Raw genomic sequence first — 16,368 nt, 5'->3', positions numbered from 1 at the left:
TCTAGACAAATGATTTTTTCTGGATGATCTATTTTTCGTAAAATCCTTCAAATCACTGTAGAACTCCGTTTATTTGAACCTGGAGTTCACTGATTTTCTCCCCTATCTATGATTTTTCATTGAGACGTTTCATTAATTTGAACGATGCCTGATACATTTTTAGAATGAGAAAATAGCGGAGAGAATAAAAGACAAAATTGCGGAGGAAAAAGCTGCAGACGTGACAAAAATTATTGAGAAAGAAAATCAGAAGGTTCTTGACTATGCGGAGGAAATTATAAACGAATCTAAAGGCGTGAGGCCGCTTTATCCAATTCTTAAGGTTGTGGAGGTACGTAAAATTATATCTTAATAACTAGTACGAAATGCTTAAATTTCAAATTGACTGTGACATTTTTACTGATAGGACTGTAAACGAGAGATGGGTTTAATACAACCTGAAAAGAGAGAAGAAACAGTCGTTGAGAAACCTGGAAGAAAAGAAAGGGTCCGCAAGTGCTAAAAATTTGTCACCGAAGATAAGATCCGTTATTTGTAATGACAAAAAATAGAAAAAAATTTAATTGTCATTGTTTTACCAATATAAGAAAAATAATACTTCATTTTGCTTCTGTCCAAACTCTTTGAAATCGCTGTAGAATTGGTGTGAAAATTCAAACTTTCCCTTTCGAAATTTCATATCTAATTATTCGTTTATTTTGTATATAATTAGAAAATATAGCCATGATGAATTTAAAAATTAAGATCAAGTTTGTGGTATATTTATTTAATAAATGCCCATCAAACCAGATACTTTTCTTACGCCCTGTACAGTTCGTCTTTTAACTTTTAACTGTTGGAATCGAATGTCATATTGTTATAGTGACGCTGGCCCACGTTTGCGATAAATTATCGTACATGTTACTCTAACGTTAAATGTTAGGTTAAATGCGTTATAAATATATTTTCACAATTTTTACAAGTTTTTCGACGATCTTCAAAAATTCTGACAACATATTTTTGAGAAATATAAGACGAAAATCGAAAGGACGTTGAAAATGTCTGATAAAGAGCCACAAGAAAAGAAGAAGGAGCCTTTACCCCCGGTATTTACTTTCATAAATGCTGGCATTTCGGGGTATGTTAGTATAATTTCAAATATTCGATTCCTCTTTATCAACATTTTATCTCATTTCTTATCTCACAAACTTAGGTCATAAGTATACGACACATAGAAAAAATATGAATAAATTTTCTGATTAATATTTGTTATTTTCTTATCTGATAATCATGGATTAAAAGTTATTTTGTATAATAGTCTTGTATAATCTTATTACGGCTATTACGAAAATTTGCTAGAATGGCGGCGACATGTGTAGTTCATCCTATGGATGTAATAAAGAATCGAATTCAGATACAAAAGGAGAAAACTTCTGTCGGCAAGGTCGTCGCCTCCATATACAAAAATGAGGGCATTTTGAAATTTTATTCCGGACTTAGCGCTGGTCTTGTGCGACAAGCGACTTATACCACCGTAAGACTTGGTATATACAATCAATTACATGAATATTGGAAGTGAGTGCAAAATAATTTATCTGCCACCGGGTAACTATGCTTTTCTTCTATTTTTACGTGTCTTTAATTATGAAAACTATTTCCAGAGAGAAGTACGTGGGCAAACCAAATTTTGGTATAATGTCACTGATGGCAGCTACAGCAGGAGCTATTGGAGCCTTTGTTGGTACACCAGCAGAAGTCGCCCTCGTAAGAATGACGGCCGATGGCAGATTACCGAAAGGTTATTATCGTCGTTCCATTCTATAGTCGCGTGATATACGATATTATTTTTTTAACAATTTTTTCCCTTTCATTCTTCCTTATATCATTAATGTTCCCAATAATTGGGAAACGAGTTTTTCCTTTTATCGATCTTGATGTTGTATGTATGGAATTTTCTGCAGAGCAACGAAGGAATTACAAAAACGTGTTCAACGCGTTTACAAGAATTTCTCGAGAAGAAGGAATCACCACTCTTTGGAGAGGCAGTGTAGCAACGATGGGACGAGCGGTGGTTGTTAATGTATCACAACTTGCAACTTACAGTCAAGCAAAATTTTTAATATCCACGAAATGTACTTATCAGCTTCAAATATTATCTATATCGGAAGAATTTATATCGATAGAAGTATGAAACACGTTTTATTTCACAGTGTATATACCGGAGGGTGTTGGTCTGCATTTCTCTGCGTCAATGTTATCTGGATTCCTTACTACCTTCAATTCTATGCCATTTGATATAACTAAAACAAGGTAAAATAATTAGATATCGATCTTTTCATGATCACTATATTAATTTTCTTATTTGTGAATTATTTCCATATGATAATATTAAAATAGCGTTCCTAGCAGAAATTTTAAAGATCTCGAGAAAAATCTTAATGCAATCGTTCCTATCTCGATTATAATAAAATCGCTCAAAAGAAAGTAATAAGTTTAAAGGAATTTTTGTGACTGTAAATTTTCAGACTGCAAAACTTGAAAGGTGTGGAAAAGCCACCTGGTATGATCGCAATGTTACTGTCGATAGCGAAAACCGAAGGCATAAAGGCACTTTGGAAAGGTTTCTGGCCTACATATTGTAGAGTAGGGCCACACACAGTACTAACGTTTATCATTAATGAACAAATTGCAAAAATGTATAGACGATACGCAACATAGATATATATAGCAAGTACAGAAAATATTTTAATGACCGTTTTCTTATATATGTGTATACATATTATATTGTGTACTGTATTGTACCGCATTGCATTGTATACGAGCATTAATTGTATATGAACCTTTTATTGTATACGAATATTCAAGTGGCATGTACGACAAGATTAATATATTTATGAATAAACAATTATATTCGTTTAGTTACTTATTTACAATTCTCTAGTAATAAGACAATCTTTTAAAAATAATGCTAAAGTGTATTTTCTTGCATGCACCGCAATATTTTAAGCTAATATAGCGTCACCTTCAAGCTCGCAATATTAGTCTGCATATTGCTAGGAAAGAATTTAATTTGCATAAATCTATCGCTTTTTCTCTGCGTTGTAAATGATAGCATAATCAAGTATTTATTATAAAAAAGTGACGAATATATAAAATAAAATCGTGTAAGATTTTATTATTATTGTTGTTCTTTGCAAGAAACTTTTATAAAAATATCACTCAATGGGTGGTAGAAAGAATATACGATATATTTGTCTTAACTTATCAAGTGTCACCATGGTAATTACAGCATTGGGAGCTGCTCTGCTGTAGTATGGTAGAAATCCACGCCACATTGATGTTACTCCTTCGGTTCTTGCTATGGTAGCGATCGCAGTGACGATCCCGGGTGGTTTCGACGGTAAGGTCCAAGTTTGTATTCTTTGAGAAATAATTGTGGATAAAAATATATTAATTTAGTAATATTCTGGCGATTACCTAGTTTTAGCTACATCCACAGGCACTGACAACACAGACATCACGAATCCAGATATCATCGCTGAACAGAATGACAATAATATGCCTTCTTCGAATAAACCTATTGTTCATATCATATATGATTAAAGTAGTTGTTAATATAGCTGCAATTCATTCGCTTCGAAATCATATCATATATGAAATGAAAATTACAGGGGAGAAACACGATGAAATCTTTATAGTGGAATTTTATAGCTTTAGAATTGTCGGTTGATAAGAATCTTAGCACTGTCCATCTTGAAAATCAAAAAGATACAATTATTACAATATTCTAATATTATAATGGGGAATATTTTGAAAATCTTGAAGAATATAAAAAAACAACCAAATTAAAATATAATTTTGGTACCATGGACTTGATTGTCAACACGTTGAATTTTAAAACTGCTTCTCTATAAAAGCTATGAAATTTAATTTATGTTCTTCCCTGTAGTCTTCATGTTTTTTCACTGTTTCGTCCTTAATGGGTTGATTATTAAAGTTCCTGTATACACCTGTATCCTTCCACATTATTTTCGCTCTACTATAGGTGCCTAATTGCGCTCCATTCACGATCATTGCTCTGGTCATAGTTGGTAGAGCTCCTCTCCATAATCCCTGAACACCCTCTGTTTTCCAAATGTCCGACAGCCCGTGGAAAACGTGTCTGTAATTCCGCCGCTTCTCTGAAAATTTATCTTTTGTTTTATATGTCTTTCCAACGTTTTACTGCATTAAGGAGATTTTTCTGCAATTGAACATTGTACGTTTATTTATATCATTTCTTTGCCAAGATAGAATTTTTATAGAAAATTTGTAAAAGATTTAAATATTAATGATTAACAGATAGGAAGAAAATATTGAAAATATTGAAAAAGGAAAAATAAAAATAAAAATAAAAGTTAGTTGTTTATGACGCAGCGATTTTAATCTTTGAGAGAAAAATAGCATATCCGTCGTTCACTTTTTGTCTTGACCTAGATAATCTATCAAAATGTACATGATTTTGTAGTAAAATATTCCAAATTATTATATCAAATATTTGTCGTGCTTCTGTCAAAGTTAACAATTCAATGAATAACTTTATGAAATGAAATATCTCTACCTAGTTAGAATATATTTTATGCAAAATGACGTGTAATACTTAAATTAACTAATATAAGAATAAAAAATAGTTAAAATTTATGCTCACCAGGTGGTAATTGCGCATCACCTACCATACGAACATAAATTAAATCGGCCGGCGTTCCAACTAATGCACCACAAATACCAGAGAACATTCCAATGGTGACCATTGTAGGATAATTTAAACGACCAACGTATAATCTGAACACACGTTATTAACTTCTGCTCATACCATTTCAATGTTAAGTCAAATTGACGCTAACATTTAGGTAAAATTCTTGGTATATACATACTACTTAGTTAAATTTAGAAGAAAATATTCTTACGAGATCAAATCATAGCACGTATTATATACACCAAGTCTTGTCGTAGTGTATGTTAATTGTCGAAGTATAGCCGGAGTCCAACCGATATAGAATCCACGTACTCCATGTTCTTGGAAAGTTTTGCATATCGTATCTCTCAAAGAACTTTTTAAAATTTGCATTCGTATCTTAGTTGCATCCAAAGGATGTGTACATGTTTGGCCCATGCATCTGCATGATCACGTAGTTGTAGAAACGTTGTCTTTCACGTAGTATCACGTAAAGATAAGATAAGAGAGAATTTTTAAACACGACGAGTAATTTCTGAAATTTTCTCTAAACCTCTTCAAATTTAAATAAATTCCTAGGTTAATTCCTAGTTTCAAAAGTTTATGAAATACACGCAAAATAAAATTAATCTTCAATCAAAATGTTTATGTTTGAAATAAAATAAATTTGCAAAATTAATTAGGCTCAGATTTTGGAAATTTTTAAATAGAAAAGAAATATATACTGATATTTTACCCTGATACTCCACCAATAATGAAGTTGACATAAGGAGGTATCGTTTGGTCTTGTTTAACTAAGAATAACATTGGATCATAGTCTAATGGTGAACCCATGAAGTTAGAGAAAATAATGCATCAAACTGCATTAAAACTTAACACGTGATATTTAATTCTACATTGATATATTTAATTTCTATATTATAGCTTCTGAATGTGGCAACTTTTCAAAACTGAAAACCAATACTTTCGCATTTCACTCGCGTTAAGCACGCTGCAATTAATGAGAATTTAAATATTACAATGCGATCGATAAGATGACAATTATCTACCATGTACGAATTATTTAGTAGATATAAATACAAGTTTGATTTTAGAAACATGCAGATATGTAATAGATAATAAAATTCACGGACAACTACATGCGATGATTTAAGAATGTGACAAACACTTGTCAGTAGCCAAATTCCTATAGTCGAGAGAGAGTTTTGAAAAGAAATCAATGAGGGTTGGTAAATTCGTTTCTGACTTCGTCTTCGATTTCATCAGAATTCGATGCAATTTCGTCAGATTTTTATGTACCATTGTTAACGTAGCGGTCATAGAAGGACTAACAGCAACCATCTTGCCAAAATTTCGAATTTCACCATCGTGTAATATTATACTAGATCCTTGACGTCTTTTTCTATCGTATGCAATCTGCAAATAAAATAAATCACAACTGGCTAAAGTTACCTCGACAATGATCCAGCTTGTACGATTTTCTAAGAGTTTCATATTTTATAATATGAAATATTACATAAATTTTACTCGAATAAATTATATTAATAGATACGAATAGTGTTTCACATTTTTAAGCATATTATTTATTATTGCGTTAGCAAATAAAAACAAAAAGAGTAATTTACTACTTTTAGAAGATAATGAGCGAACGTACGTCACATTCTTCGAATAGATTTTTAAGGGCTGGCCATCGATAAGCTGGAAATTTACTGTGATGCAATTGAGTAATTGCGATCGCGTATCTTTCTGCAGTGTTATTCCATTGAGGTGGCTTTTCCATATATAGGAAAGGTGATTTCCTTTTCTCCACATCTGGGACTATTGAAGTATCGATCGTAAATTCATCATCTCGATCACTGTTTATGCATATGAAAGGATAATTTTTAACAGTTTCATTTTTAATTATAATCTCTTTCGGAAGAATATTTATATTTGTATAGAACTAGAAAGACATCATACATATGCATATCATTACTATGTTTCATTCTTAAATTTAACAAGCTATTCACTTACTTATAGCATCCTCCGATCGCGAATTCCATCCAATCAATGTAATTTTGGCAGTACGAGTAATAAGGGAATACGTTCAATAATAATACCACTAGAATCTCCTCTGGCTTACGCAAATAACAATAGCAATCAATGGCTAAGTAACCAAAATATCCCTTATCCTGCATACCTCTAGCGAATTTATTCACCGTCGGTTTCACCTTGTCGATATCCAAAGAAGTTTGAGGTAACATGTAAATAGTCGTCGAATGTGTGGCTTCTGTCATTGAGATACGTAATTTAAAAATTACAAATAAATTTTTAATAGAGCAGCACATAAAAATAAGAAATTCCGGTATTAAGTTGGAAGATTTAATTAGCATCCCTTCGTTACCTGCTCCTATCGTAAATATAATAATAGGAGATTTCCCGCCAAAATAGCTTTCAGTACAGTTTTATAAACACTTATATAACAAAATGATGAAATAAAAAGTTTTGATATATTTTCCTCAAGTTTGAAGCCAAATATAATACCTAAATTTATCTTATCCGCAGTCCCCAACCACTTCGGTTTCTTTTTAGTCGCTTTCCCAGGAACAAACAAAGAAACCATAATCGTTTTAGGATTCTTTTCCGGAGGAACAGCCTGCAGCAAACACCCAAATTTCTGTATATGAGCGTAGAACATCGCCCAAGTACTATACATCTTCGACAACCGAATCACATTTGGTATGATACTCGGTACGTGTTCCCTCATTTTCTGAAGAAATTCAGCCCTCAAACTTGCCTGCTCCAGCCAATAATCGCCGTGTTTCTGTCGTTCCCGTCTCAACATCGGCATAAATGGCACGCTAATATGATTAATTAGAAAAATTCCACTCTGTTTGCTGGCCGTACCGTAATTCAACTTGATCAACCACATACTAATTTCAGTATGAAGCACCATCAACTCGGACAACGACGAACAGAGTGTTTCATAATCCGTTATGTTACTTTTATACGGTGGCTGCAGAAGGCCAAAGCTGTTGATCATTTCAGACATGTTAGAAGCGTTTAGAAATTTTCGTTGCATCTCCATATCGGGACTCAGTAGAGGAACATTGAAAGTACCAGCCAATCTCATGTCGCACTCGTCGACAATGTAAGGCAGGAAATAAGCCGATTTGCCAGCGATTTTCTTCTCAATCTCGTTTAGAGATTCTTGAGAACAGTGGAGAATCCTGGAGACGTTTAAAGGGAGATTTTTAAAACAATCTGCTTGTGAGAGAGCGATGAAAGTAACTCGTTTCGCAACGTCCTCGTCGGGTGATATCGACTCGATGAAGTCGCTGTACATCGTTAATAGATCTTCGGTAGGCTTCACGGGCAGAATATAGATCACTTCAGCGTTTGGATTGCGTACGAAACAAATTCGTAGGATCGTAATGTTCTGGTAAATGGTGAACATCTTGGGATTGAATACTTGACGTAAGTGTCTAGGATGTCCGATGGATGGTAGATGTAAGACTATATGAGGCTGCTTGGTTATAGAGTCGAATTCGTTGCTTAATTTTAGAGTAAGATCTCGAGTAGTTTGCAAGGAGACCAGCATTTTCCTGAGGTAACGACGGTGCATTTCTTTTTTTGCTTTTAACGAGATCCAAAAGAACCACATGAGACTCGCGGCTATGTAAAGACACTCTGACAGCCATTTCTTTCTGCGTAACTATGTAAAATAGATTTCTATATGAGTATCTCGTTTATAATTATTGCAGAAATAGATTCCTTTCAATAATAATTTCCCTCGTAATAAAAATTTCCCTTCTACTCATTTTGAATATTATGATTGATCAAGTTATAACTTTGTTATCTGTCTCGAGACGTTTATGATAATAAATGCAGAAGGCTACTTTATGAAAAATAAAAGAGATTAGTTTATACGATCATGATCCTCGGCGCTTCATATATAAATTTATTATTAGTAAAAAATTAATAATATTTACCCAATAACCACGCCAAAAAGCTTGTATCACTGTCGCAGCAACGTGCTTCCCGTCTATCGCCATGAACTGATTTTTCCAGCTCGTCAACCAAATAGCATCTTTCTCATGTTTCAACAGAGTTATTAAATCCGTTCTCGATAGTACGAAACTTGCAAAGTTCGTAATCTTCGAAAAAAAATCAAAAGTGGCACGTGGGTTTAAACGTAATGTCGGTACCAAACGTTTCGTTAGAATTTTCTCAATTTGCGGGCGAAGCGCTAAATGCCACAATGATCCGTACAGAACTCCCTGACCGTCTAAAATCTTCAACCAAGAGTCGTTAGTCTTGAACTTTCCATCGACGAATGTTAAACTCTTCAACTTTGATAATTCATCTTCGTAAGAGAACCTCTGCTGAACCTCTCTCTGCTTAAGAAGTTGAAGGAAGTCCGCAGTCTTCAACGATAATCGAATACTTGCCCGATGTTTGCCATTGACAGTGTCGCGAAGAATATCGTGACCGCTTTTCCTAAAAAAATGTTAAATAAATGTTAAATGTTACATTACGAATTATAAAAACGTGTGTAAGGTATCGATCGGAACTGTTAGATCTGTTTGTCCTCATTAACGAAATTAATAGATCAAGATTAAAATATCTCTAATCACTGAAATATCAATATTAATATTGTAAAGTTATAAAATTTACCTACACGTCGATTCGGTTCTTTGGTAAGGAGAACATACGCGTTCGAAGATAAACGATTTCTTGAATAAACTTCAAGTCATATTCGTCGAATTCGCTTCGTGCCATTTCTTTTGCTTTAATTAGGATATCTTGAGTATCATCGAGATCCCACGTAGGTTTATTCTCCCAAGTGCAGAGACAGGATAATTCGTTCTCCTTCGTTTCGTTGAATGCATCACGACATATTTTATAAACTTTCCTCATCTCTTTCGGAGATAAATAAGACGGTGGTTGCGTACGACCTTTTGTTGCTGTTAATAAATTAGTGTTCAGACGTACGAGATATTTCTCGCATATTCGTTCAATGCTTATGAGTTCCTTGAAAGTGTTGTCATAGAACAGTTGTGCAAATTCTAAAGAATCGTCCGTCCATTTTTCCGTTCTACTTGCATAAATGAAAGACGAATATATAATTAAGAAATAATAAAAATATAATAGTATTATACGAAAAAATATCCGTATTATGAATAAAAATATTCTAGTGTTTGCGTTTATTTGTTTTTCTTGGATTTATAATTTTATGTCTTTTATATTATTATATGCATGCAAGGTGTCTCAGCTTACTCGATCACCTGAGATAACTTTTAAAGTACACGTTGTATGAACAAATTTTTTATACAAAAGTTGCATGATTCGGAGGTGTATTTTGCGCTGTACATTTATATTTTAAATCTAATAGTTAACGAATAATTTCGCTTCATTTCTCGGAAATTTATTTTGTGCAATATCAAGTCGACGATACAATACCATCAAATATTTCTGTGAAACAGCGGTGTTTATATGATTATGTTTATCTACGGTATAGATTTTACCTTATCGTAGTCGTCTATTTCTATTCGTTATCGTACTGTCGTAGGTTAATAAATGATTGCCAAGTAAACACCGCGTCTTACGGAAACCTTTGATGATATTGGATCTCCAACCTGATACAACACAAAATAAATCTTTAACCTTTTGAACGAAAAATGTTTTCATACAACGCATAGTTTAGAAGTTATTCGAGTGATCAAGTTAGTCGAGACACCCTGTATAAAAGAAGAATAAAATAAAGTAAAAGATAATTAAAAATCACTATTTTACGTTTCGATTTATTTTGAACATCAGGTTAAACTCTGTTTAAAATAAAAATTATTCTTAATTTAAAATTTAAAACATTACGAACCAACCTGCCAAGTTTAATGATTTCTTTTCTGCGATCACCAAGAAATTGTTTAATAGGAATAACTTGCTCTTGTATCCCTTTGACAGCAGATTTTATTGAATCTATAAGTTCTGTATATATTTCTTCGGTTTGTAATAAATTATGATGGCGATTCATTTTGGCAATTTTATGATGAGAATAAAAAATTGGAATGTGGTCAAAATTCCACTCTGAAAATAATCATTAAAGAAAACGTAAATATCGTAATTTATATATGTACAAAATTTATGAAAATTTACTTGTTATTGAAACTGTATCAATTATAACTTTCTGTTCAATCTAATACGTCTACATTTTAATAGTCTTCTTTATTTTATAGTGATTCCATTTAATGTTAAAATTATATAATAATGTATCGTATTTTTTTGTGTCAAAATGTATTTACAAAATAAACATTAATATAATTGTTGTAAGTACGTTACGACGAGTAAAATAGGTTCAAATAGTCGATTATCGTTGTAATCGTGTTAAGGCTACGGCATATTGATACGTCATCTTAATGATGTGGAACCTGTTTCCATGTGTTATATGCAGTACATATACATACTTTGGTGTTCTTATTTTTTGATTACACTTTTACGCGATAAAACTAAATGAATTATAAGTCATTATTATTTTAACTAATTGAATGAATTGAATGAATGATATTTAATGAATAACGAAGGTGGCGCTCATTTGAACTGAGATGATTTATCTATATGTATGTTTGTAAAGTACTCGGTTGACATGTAAAGAGGTTATATTTCTCGGTATTACTCATTGAATTCATATTGACTGTAAACGTGTTGCAAAAAATATATTTAATGATAATTTCGACACGAAAAACACGTAGGAGCATAAAGGCGATAATATATGAAGCAAAACCCCATATCTAGAAATTATTATTGAATTCTCCAATTTCTATGACAGTGGATTGTCAAAGTATGTTGTTATACGGTGTTTTCATGTGACTGAAATTGTTCTGTAATTTGTTTTCTTTTATTGGTGTGATCTGATGCTCTCTATAAGTTAGCTTTACTATAGTTATATACAATCTATCAAGAAATACAGTAGATTTAACCTATAATATGAAATTATCAAAAACAGATTGTTGATATGTTAAAATAAAAATAAAAAATATCTCATAAATAAATATGTTACATTAGTCTATTAAATCTATGATTGTAGGGAAAATTAAATATGTGTTTTATTTTTAGCAATTTAAGGCAAGGCAATGGGTACAACACCAAGTCGGTACGATGATCTATCTAAAAATGTTCATTTAGAAAAGTTTTGTGGAAAAAAAAGTATTCTTCCTAATGATCCATTTTGGAATACATTTCTGTCTTACAACATGAGACCACCTGTTACAAGAAATGACCAAATAGAATTAGATTCTCGATTGGACTCCTCGTGCCAGCAATTACTTGTTAACAATTTAAGTACTGGCAATTTTGGTAGTCTGATACAAGTTGCTCTTATGCGTGCTAGTAATTTAATAGCATCAATGCAGAATCAAAAGTATGGCGTTTTCATTATTGTATTTCATAACTAGAATTGTAAAAATAATTTATTGCTTTATTACCCATGTTATACTTGATTATATTTTATAGAATCATATCAGCATGGCAAACGTATAATGCATTGTTTGCATTGAGATGTATATTGAAATATTTAATTGAAACAGTGGGTGAAGAAGAAATGATAAAACATATAGAAGCACCACAGTTACCAGTGCCAACACAATCAAATTCATCTTACAGATTAAAAGATCTTTTTGAAGCATTAATTGATATTGTAACAGATGTACCACTATGGTGAGTAGATTATATTTCTATATTGCACTGTTCTACTAATTTAACATTATGTCCTCATTACTTATATTATATTAAATTATTTATATTAAATTATATTCTGCATACAATATTTTTACAGTGAGTTCACATATGTGGTTCATCTAGAAGCTATAAATTGTTTACTTGTATTACTTTCTGTACAACTGTTTTCACAAACTGCAGCAGAATACAGCTGCATCTACAGAATAGCAATGCATTCACATTCTAGTGAACATGCACCAGCAATGGTGTGTACTTTATTGCATAATTTTGTGCAGCAAGAACATGCTCCTCCTGGTTTACTTACACAACAGCCAGGAGGAAGTATTGTTTTTAGTATAGCTGGTATGTTTAATAATATGAGGCATTATGTATTAGAACAGAATATTTCTTTTGCCAAAAACAAATATTAATATATTTACATCAAACATTTCAGCTGGATTATGGAATGTAATTACAATGGGCATGGGTAGTAGCTTAAAAAATGTACAAGTTACAAGTAATGGTACTTCTGAAGAAGAAGAACGAAAACGCGACACAGAAACACCTCTTGCTAGTCAATCATTATTACTCCTATTGGTATTAACAAATCACTGTACTGCAACTGAAAATCCTTACAGAAATGCCCTTTTTACATTTGTTGACATGCAAGGCTAGTAATTTAATGAATATCTACATTAATTTTCAGATATTAAATGATACAAAAAATCTGTCATTGATAAATGTCAATATTCTATTACTAATTGATTCTGATGTAATTATATATATTTTTTAGAAGGCTATTCCACAATGCAAGCAAAAGGCACATTTAGGTTTAATTTAAATAAATTGTATAATACTATATGTAAGATACCAAATACAGATGAAGTTACATTATTATTATACATGTTGCTACATAGGAATGCAAGTATAAAACAAGATATCATGAGCAGACCAGATATACAGCTATTGGTGAATATAAATTTATTAATTTATTAATTTAAAGATGCCATAAGCTTGAAATATATTATGGAATTTCTAACTAACATATTTGTATAGGTAATACCAATACTTCAGATATTATATCATGCTCCAAACAATACATCTCATCATATTTATATGTCTCTTATTATCCTTCTAATTTTAAGTGAAGACGAAACATTTAACAAGAGGATACATGAAATAGTAAGTATTTCGAAAAACTAAGCAAAAGTACACGAAATCATAAATAATTAATAATAAATATCAATTCTTAGATGCTTAAGGGTGTGAGTTGGTATACAGAAAGATCAATAAGTGAAATATCATTAGGAGGTCTTTTAATTCTTGTCGTCATAAGAACTATACAATATAATATGTTCAAAATGAGGGTAAAGACATGTACAAAAGCAAATATAAATATAATAGAAAATTAATACAAAACTAAGCAATAATATATTTTTAATATTTTACAGGATAAATATCTTCACACAAATTGTTTAGCAGCTTTAGCAAATATGTCAGCACAGTTCACATCTTTACATCCTTATGTTAGTCAAAGATTGCTAAGTTTGTTTGAAACTCTTGCAAAGAAACATGCTAGATTAGAAGCAAAAATACGCACGCAACCTCCCATTTCTTCTGATAGTACTACTATCACAATTAATGGAACAACAGCAAATACAGATTTGGTAAGATCCTACAGTTATTTGTAATAAATAATTTATGCTAAATAATGTATATATTAAACATACTTCATTTCAGATTCAAGACTTAACAATACTTGAAGAAGTTTTGCGAATGGTACTAGAGATCATAAATAGTTGTTTAACTCATAGACTCGCACATAATCCGAACTTAATATACACCCTTTTATATAAAAAAGATATTTTTCAACCATTTAGGATGCATTCAGCATTTCAAGACATTGTGCAAAATATAGATTCTGTAAGTTCCAGTATAAGACATAAGAAATATATATTATAATACTTAAATTAAATAACTGTACTTTATCCGTCAGGTCATAAATTTCTTTTCTTATAAGTTGGAACAAAAAGATCAGTCACAACTTGGCGTGAGTCAGGTATTAACTACGATCCAGCAAGGTACTAGTGAATGGCCACGTGATCGTTTAAGGGTATGTTTTATCTTTTATCCATTTAAGTAATTAATCTAAGTCAATAAGTATTGATGGTTCTATTTATATATTTTCTATTATATACGTTGTTTTTACTCAATTGCATTATTTAACTTGTCTATGCATCATATAGAAATTTCCAGAACTAAAATTTAAGTACGTAGAAGAGGAACAACCGGAGGAGTTTTTTATTCCTTATGTATGGAATGTTGTGTGTCAGAGTGCACTGTTACATTGGAATGCAGAAAATATAAAATTATTTTCACCCCATACTGGTGAACAAACAACGATTATCGTTTGCTGATACTGAGATAAAAGCTGCTGTTTGCAGTAAATACATGATGCAATACAAATCGAGTAAAAAATATTGGAAGTATTATTTCTTTATGAGACACCCATTTGATACGAAACAAACAATATATATTGTTTATTGTAAAGGTAATCATAGCAGGCGGATAGAGACTAACATAATACATATACATTTTACGTCTGAAACCAGTTTGTCGATATTTATCTCTTGCCTTAGTCACTATTTCACTTAATTATATTAATATTTCATTTTCCAAAATAACAGTGCTGTGTTCGAAATGGACATTAGTTAAATCTAATGAAATTTAATTAAAATAACATGAAACAGTGGAATATTTTAATGTTTTTTTAATGTGCATAAGCCTGCCTAATTAATAAGATATTATTTATAAATAATACTATTTAATTCATTCAACGTGCAGTAATGAAATTGGCTTTAATATCGTTAAACTATGCATTGTTAAGACTGGTGTTACAATCTATCATTTTACAAAAGCTGCATTACCGCTTGAATCAAATATCATCGATAAATAAAAATATTTAAATATTCAACTGGAGCAGCATAAATTCACACCATGGGTAAGAGTGAAACTTTATAATATTTTATAATATTCACAAAAGAATATAAATAAATATTGGAGTTGCCAGATGGATTCATGCTAAAAAGTATTTTCGACATATTAATAAAATTTTCCATAATGAAAATGATAATGATAAGAAAATTTTCTGTAAATTGGTTATTACATCCGCTTTTAAAAAATTATAAAAAGCATCATTGTTTTCAAATAGCTCCAAATATTACATTATAGAATTACTTCAAAACTAGAATTTGATAGTATTATATAATGTGATTTTTAAGGCATGCAAACATTTCGTTGTACGCCATTATTTATATAGACGCGAAAAAGTTTATTTACATTTTGTTTATCGTATTTAATTGTGAATATATGATATGTATTAAGAGCATGGAACAAAATATTATGTGTTAACTATTTAATGAAAATTAAAAAAAAATGGCATAGTGTAACAGCATTTGTATACATATACAATCGACGCTGTTAATGTTGAAAATGATTTTAATTTAATATATACATACATATACTAAAATAAAGAATTCTGATATTTATAAAGAGTATGTTTTTATTTTATCACATGTTTGATTTAAACGATACAAAATAAAGATGTTTTGTAAATATCAAACTCAATAAATGAATTATAATAACCCAAAGAATATAGTAGAAGTATTCCTCAAATGATTTTTAAATAGTCACGGGTTCATATATCAAATTATATTTAACAAACTAATTTTGATTAATTCTCTTGAATAGGTAAAGATTTTTGATATGTATATAAACTAGACTTTTTAATTTTTGTGTATATAAACCTATTTAAACTAAACGTATGTAATAAAAGACAATTTACTAAATACTATTAAATGAACATTCTTATTTACTACAAATTAAGAAGGGAAAAATTAATATCAACTATTTTTCAGCCTATAGGACATATTAAAATACATTAAATTCTTCAAGTATTTTATACATAGATTTTAATCGTCGGT

The 16,368-nt window shown here is 31.0% G+C and overlaps 4 protein-coding genes across 4 annotated transcripts; 2 read left to right on the top strand and 2 right to left on the bottom strand.

Moving 5' to 3' along the window:
• The first annotated feature begins 1,037 nt into the window (after nucleotides 1–1,037).
• On the top strand, nucleotides 1,038–2,697 carry LOC132913590 (mitochondrial 2-oxoglutarate/malate carrier protein-like). Its single transcript, XM_060972021.1, has 6 exons — nucleotides 1,038–1,117; nucleotides 1,339–1,554; nucleotides 1,641–1,777; nucleotides 1,941–2,111; nucleotides 2,190–2,289; nucleotides 2,505–2,697. The coding sequence occupies exons 1-6, from the start codon at nucleotides 1,038–1,040 to the stop codon at nucleotides 2,695–2,697; spliced, it is 897 nt and encodes a 298-aa protein (XP_060828004.1).
• Nucleotides 1,227–5,183, bottom strand: LOC132913844 (mitochondrial 2-oxoglutarate/malate carrier protein-like). Its single transcript, XM_060972467.1, has 5 exons — nucleotides 4,926–5,183; nucleotides 4,667–4,800; nucleotides 3,990–4,160; nucleotides 3,457–3,556; nucleotides 1,227–3,399 (listed from the first exon to the last, which is right to left on the bottom strand). The coding sequence occupies exons 1-5, from the start codon at nucleotides 5,129–5,131 to the stop codon at nucleotides 3,195–3,197; spliced, it is 816 nt and encodes a 271-aa protein (XP_060828450.1). The 5' UTR covers nucleotides 5,132–5,183; the 3' UTR covers nucleotides 1,227–3,194.
• A 141-nt stretch (nucleotides 5,184–5,324) lies between these two features.
• On the bottom strand, nucleotides 5,325–11,105 carry LOC132913815 (IQ motif-containing protein H-like). Its single transcript, XM_060972406.1, has 8 exons — nucleotides 10,829–11,105; nucleotides 10,555–10,759; nucleotides 9,354–9,770; nucleotides 8,665–9,172; nucleotides 7,217–8,387; nucleotides 6,707–6,962; nucleotides 6,348–6,549; nucleotides 5,325–6,109 (listed from the first exon to the last, which is right to left on the bottom strand). Exons 2-8 carry the CDS (start codon nucleotides 10,704–10,706, stop codon nucleotides 5,843–5,845), a joined length of 2,973 nt encoding a protein of 990 aa, XP_060828389.1. The 5' UTR covers nucleotides 10,707–10,759; nucleotides 10,829–11,105; the 3' UTR covers nucleotides 5,325–5,842.
• Nucleotides 11,106–11,167: 62 nt separating this feature from the next.
• LOC132913819 (dymeclin) lies at nucleotides 11,168–15,937 on the top strand. Its single transcript, XM_060972413.1, has 12 exons — nucleotides 11,168–11,510; nucleotides 11,786–12,089; nucleotides 12,182–12,385; nucleotides 12,504–12,748; nucleotides 12,840–13,055; nucleotides 13,179–13,354; nucleotides 13,442–13,567; nucleotides 13,639–13,752; nucleotides 13,837–14,052; nucleotides 14,126–14,308; nucleotides 14,382–14,498; nucleotides 14,632–15,937. The coding sequence occupies exons 2-12, from the start codon at nucleotides 11,803–11,805 to the stop codon at nucleotides 14,800–14,802; spliced, it is 2,055 nt and encodes a 684-aa protein (XP_060828396.1). The 5' UTR covers nucleotides 11,168–11,510; nucleotides 11,786–11,802; the 3' UTR covers nucleotides 14,803–15,937.
• The last annotated feature ends 431 nt before the right edge of the window (nucleotides 15,938–16,368 follow it).

Source organism: Bombus pascuorum, chromosome 13 (genome assembly GCF_905332965.1).
Source record: "Bombus pascuorum chromosome 13, iyBomPasc1.1, whole genome shotgun sequence".
Lineage (NCBI taxonomy): Eukaryota > Metazoa > Arthropoda > Insecta > Hymenoptera > Apidae > Bombus > Bombus pascuorum.
This window is presented reverse-complemented; position numbering and strand designations above follow the sequence as displayed.

Coding starts and splice junctions, on each gene's coding strand:
- LOC132913590 (XM_060972021.1), top strand. CDS start 1,038: ATGTCTGATAAAGAGCCACAAGAAAAGAAGAAGGAGCCTTTACCCCCG. Junction 1,555..1,640: donor CAATTACATGAATATTGGAA/GTGAGTGCAAAA, acceptor AACTATTTCCAG/AGAGAAGTACGTGGGCAAAC. Junction 2,112..2,189: donor ATTTTTAATATCCACGAAAT/GTACTTATCAGC, acceptor TTTATTTCACAG/TGTATATACCGGAGGGTGTT.
- LOC132913844 (XM_060972467.1), bottom strand. CDS start 5,131: ATGGGCCAAACATGTACACATCCTTTGGATGCAACTAAGATACGAATG. Junction 3,557..3,989: donor AATAATGTGGAAGGATACAG/GTGTATACAGGA, acceptor TATGAACAATAG/GTTTATTCGAAGAAGGCATA. Junction 3,400..3,456: donor GTGGATGTAGCTAAAACTAG/GTAATCGCCAGA, acceptor TATTTCTCAAAG/AATACAAACTTGGACCTTAC.
- LOC132913815 (XM_060972406.1), bottom strand. CDS start 10,706: ATGAATCGCCATCATAATTTATTACAAACCGAAGAAATATATACAGAA. Junction 9,173..9,353: donor CCAAAGAACCGAATCGACGT/GTAGGTAAATTT, acceptor ACATTTTTTTAG/GAAAAGCGGTCACGATATTC. Junction 8,388..8,664: donor CTTTTTGGCGTGGTTATTGG/GTAAATATTATT, acceptor TATTTTACATAG/TTACGCAGAAAGAAATGGCT.
- LOC132913819 (XM_060972413.1), top strand. CDS start 11,803: ATGGGTACAACACCAAGTCGGTACGATGATCTATCTAAAAATGTTCAT. Junction 12,386..12,503: donor GTAACAGATGTACCACTATG/GTGAGTAGATTA, acceptor ATATTTTTACAG/TGAGTTCACATATGTGGTTC. Junction 12,749..12,839: donor TATTGTTTTTAGTATAGCTG/GTATGTTTAATA, acceptor CAAACATTTCAG/CTGGATTATGGAATGTAATT.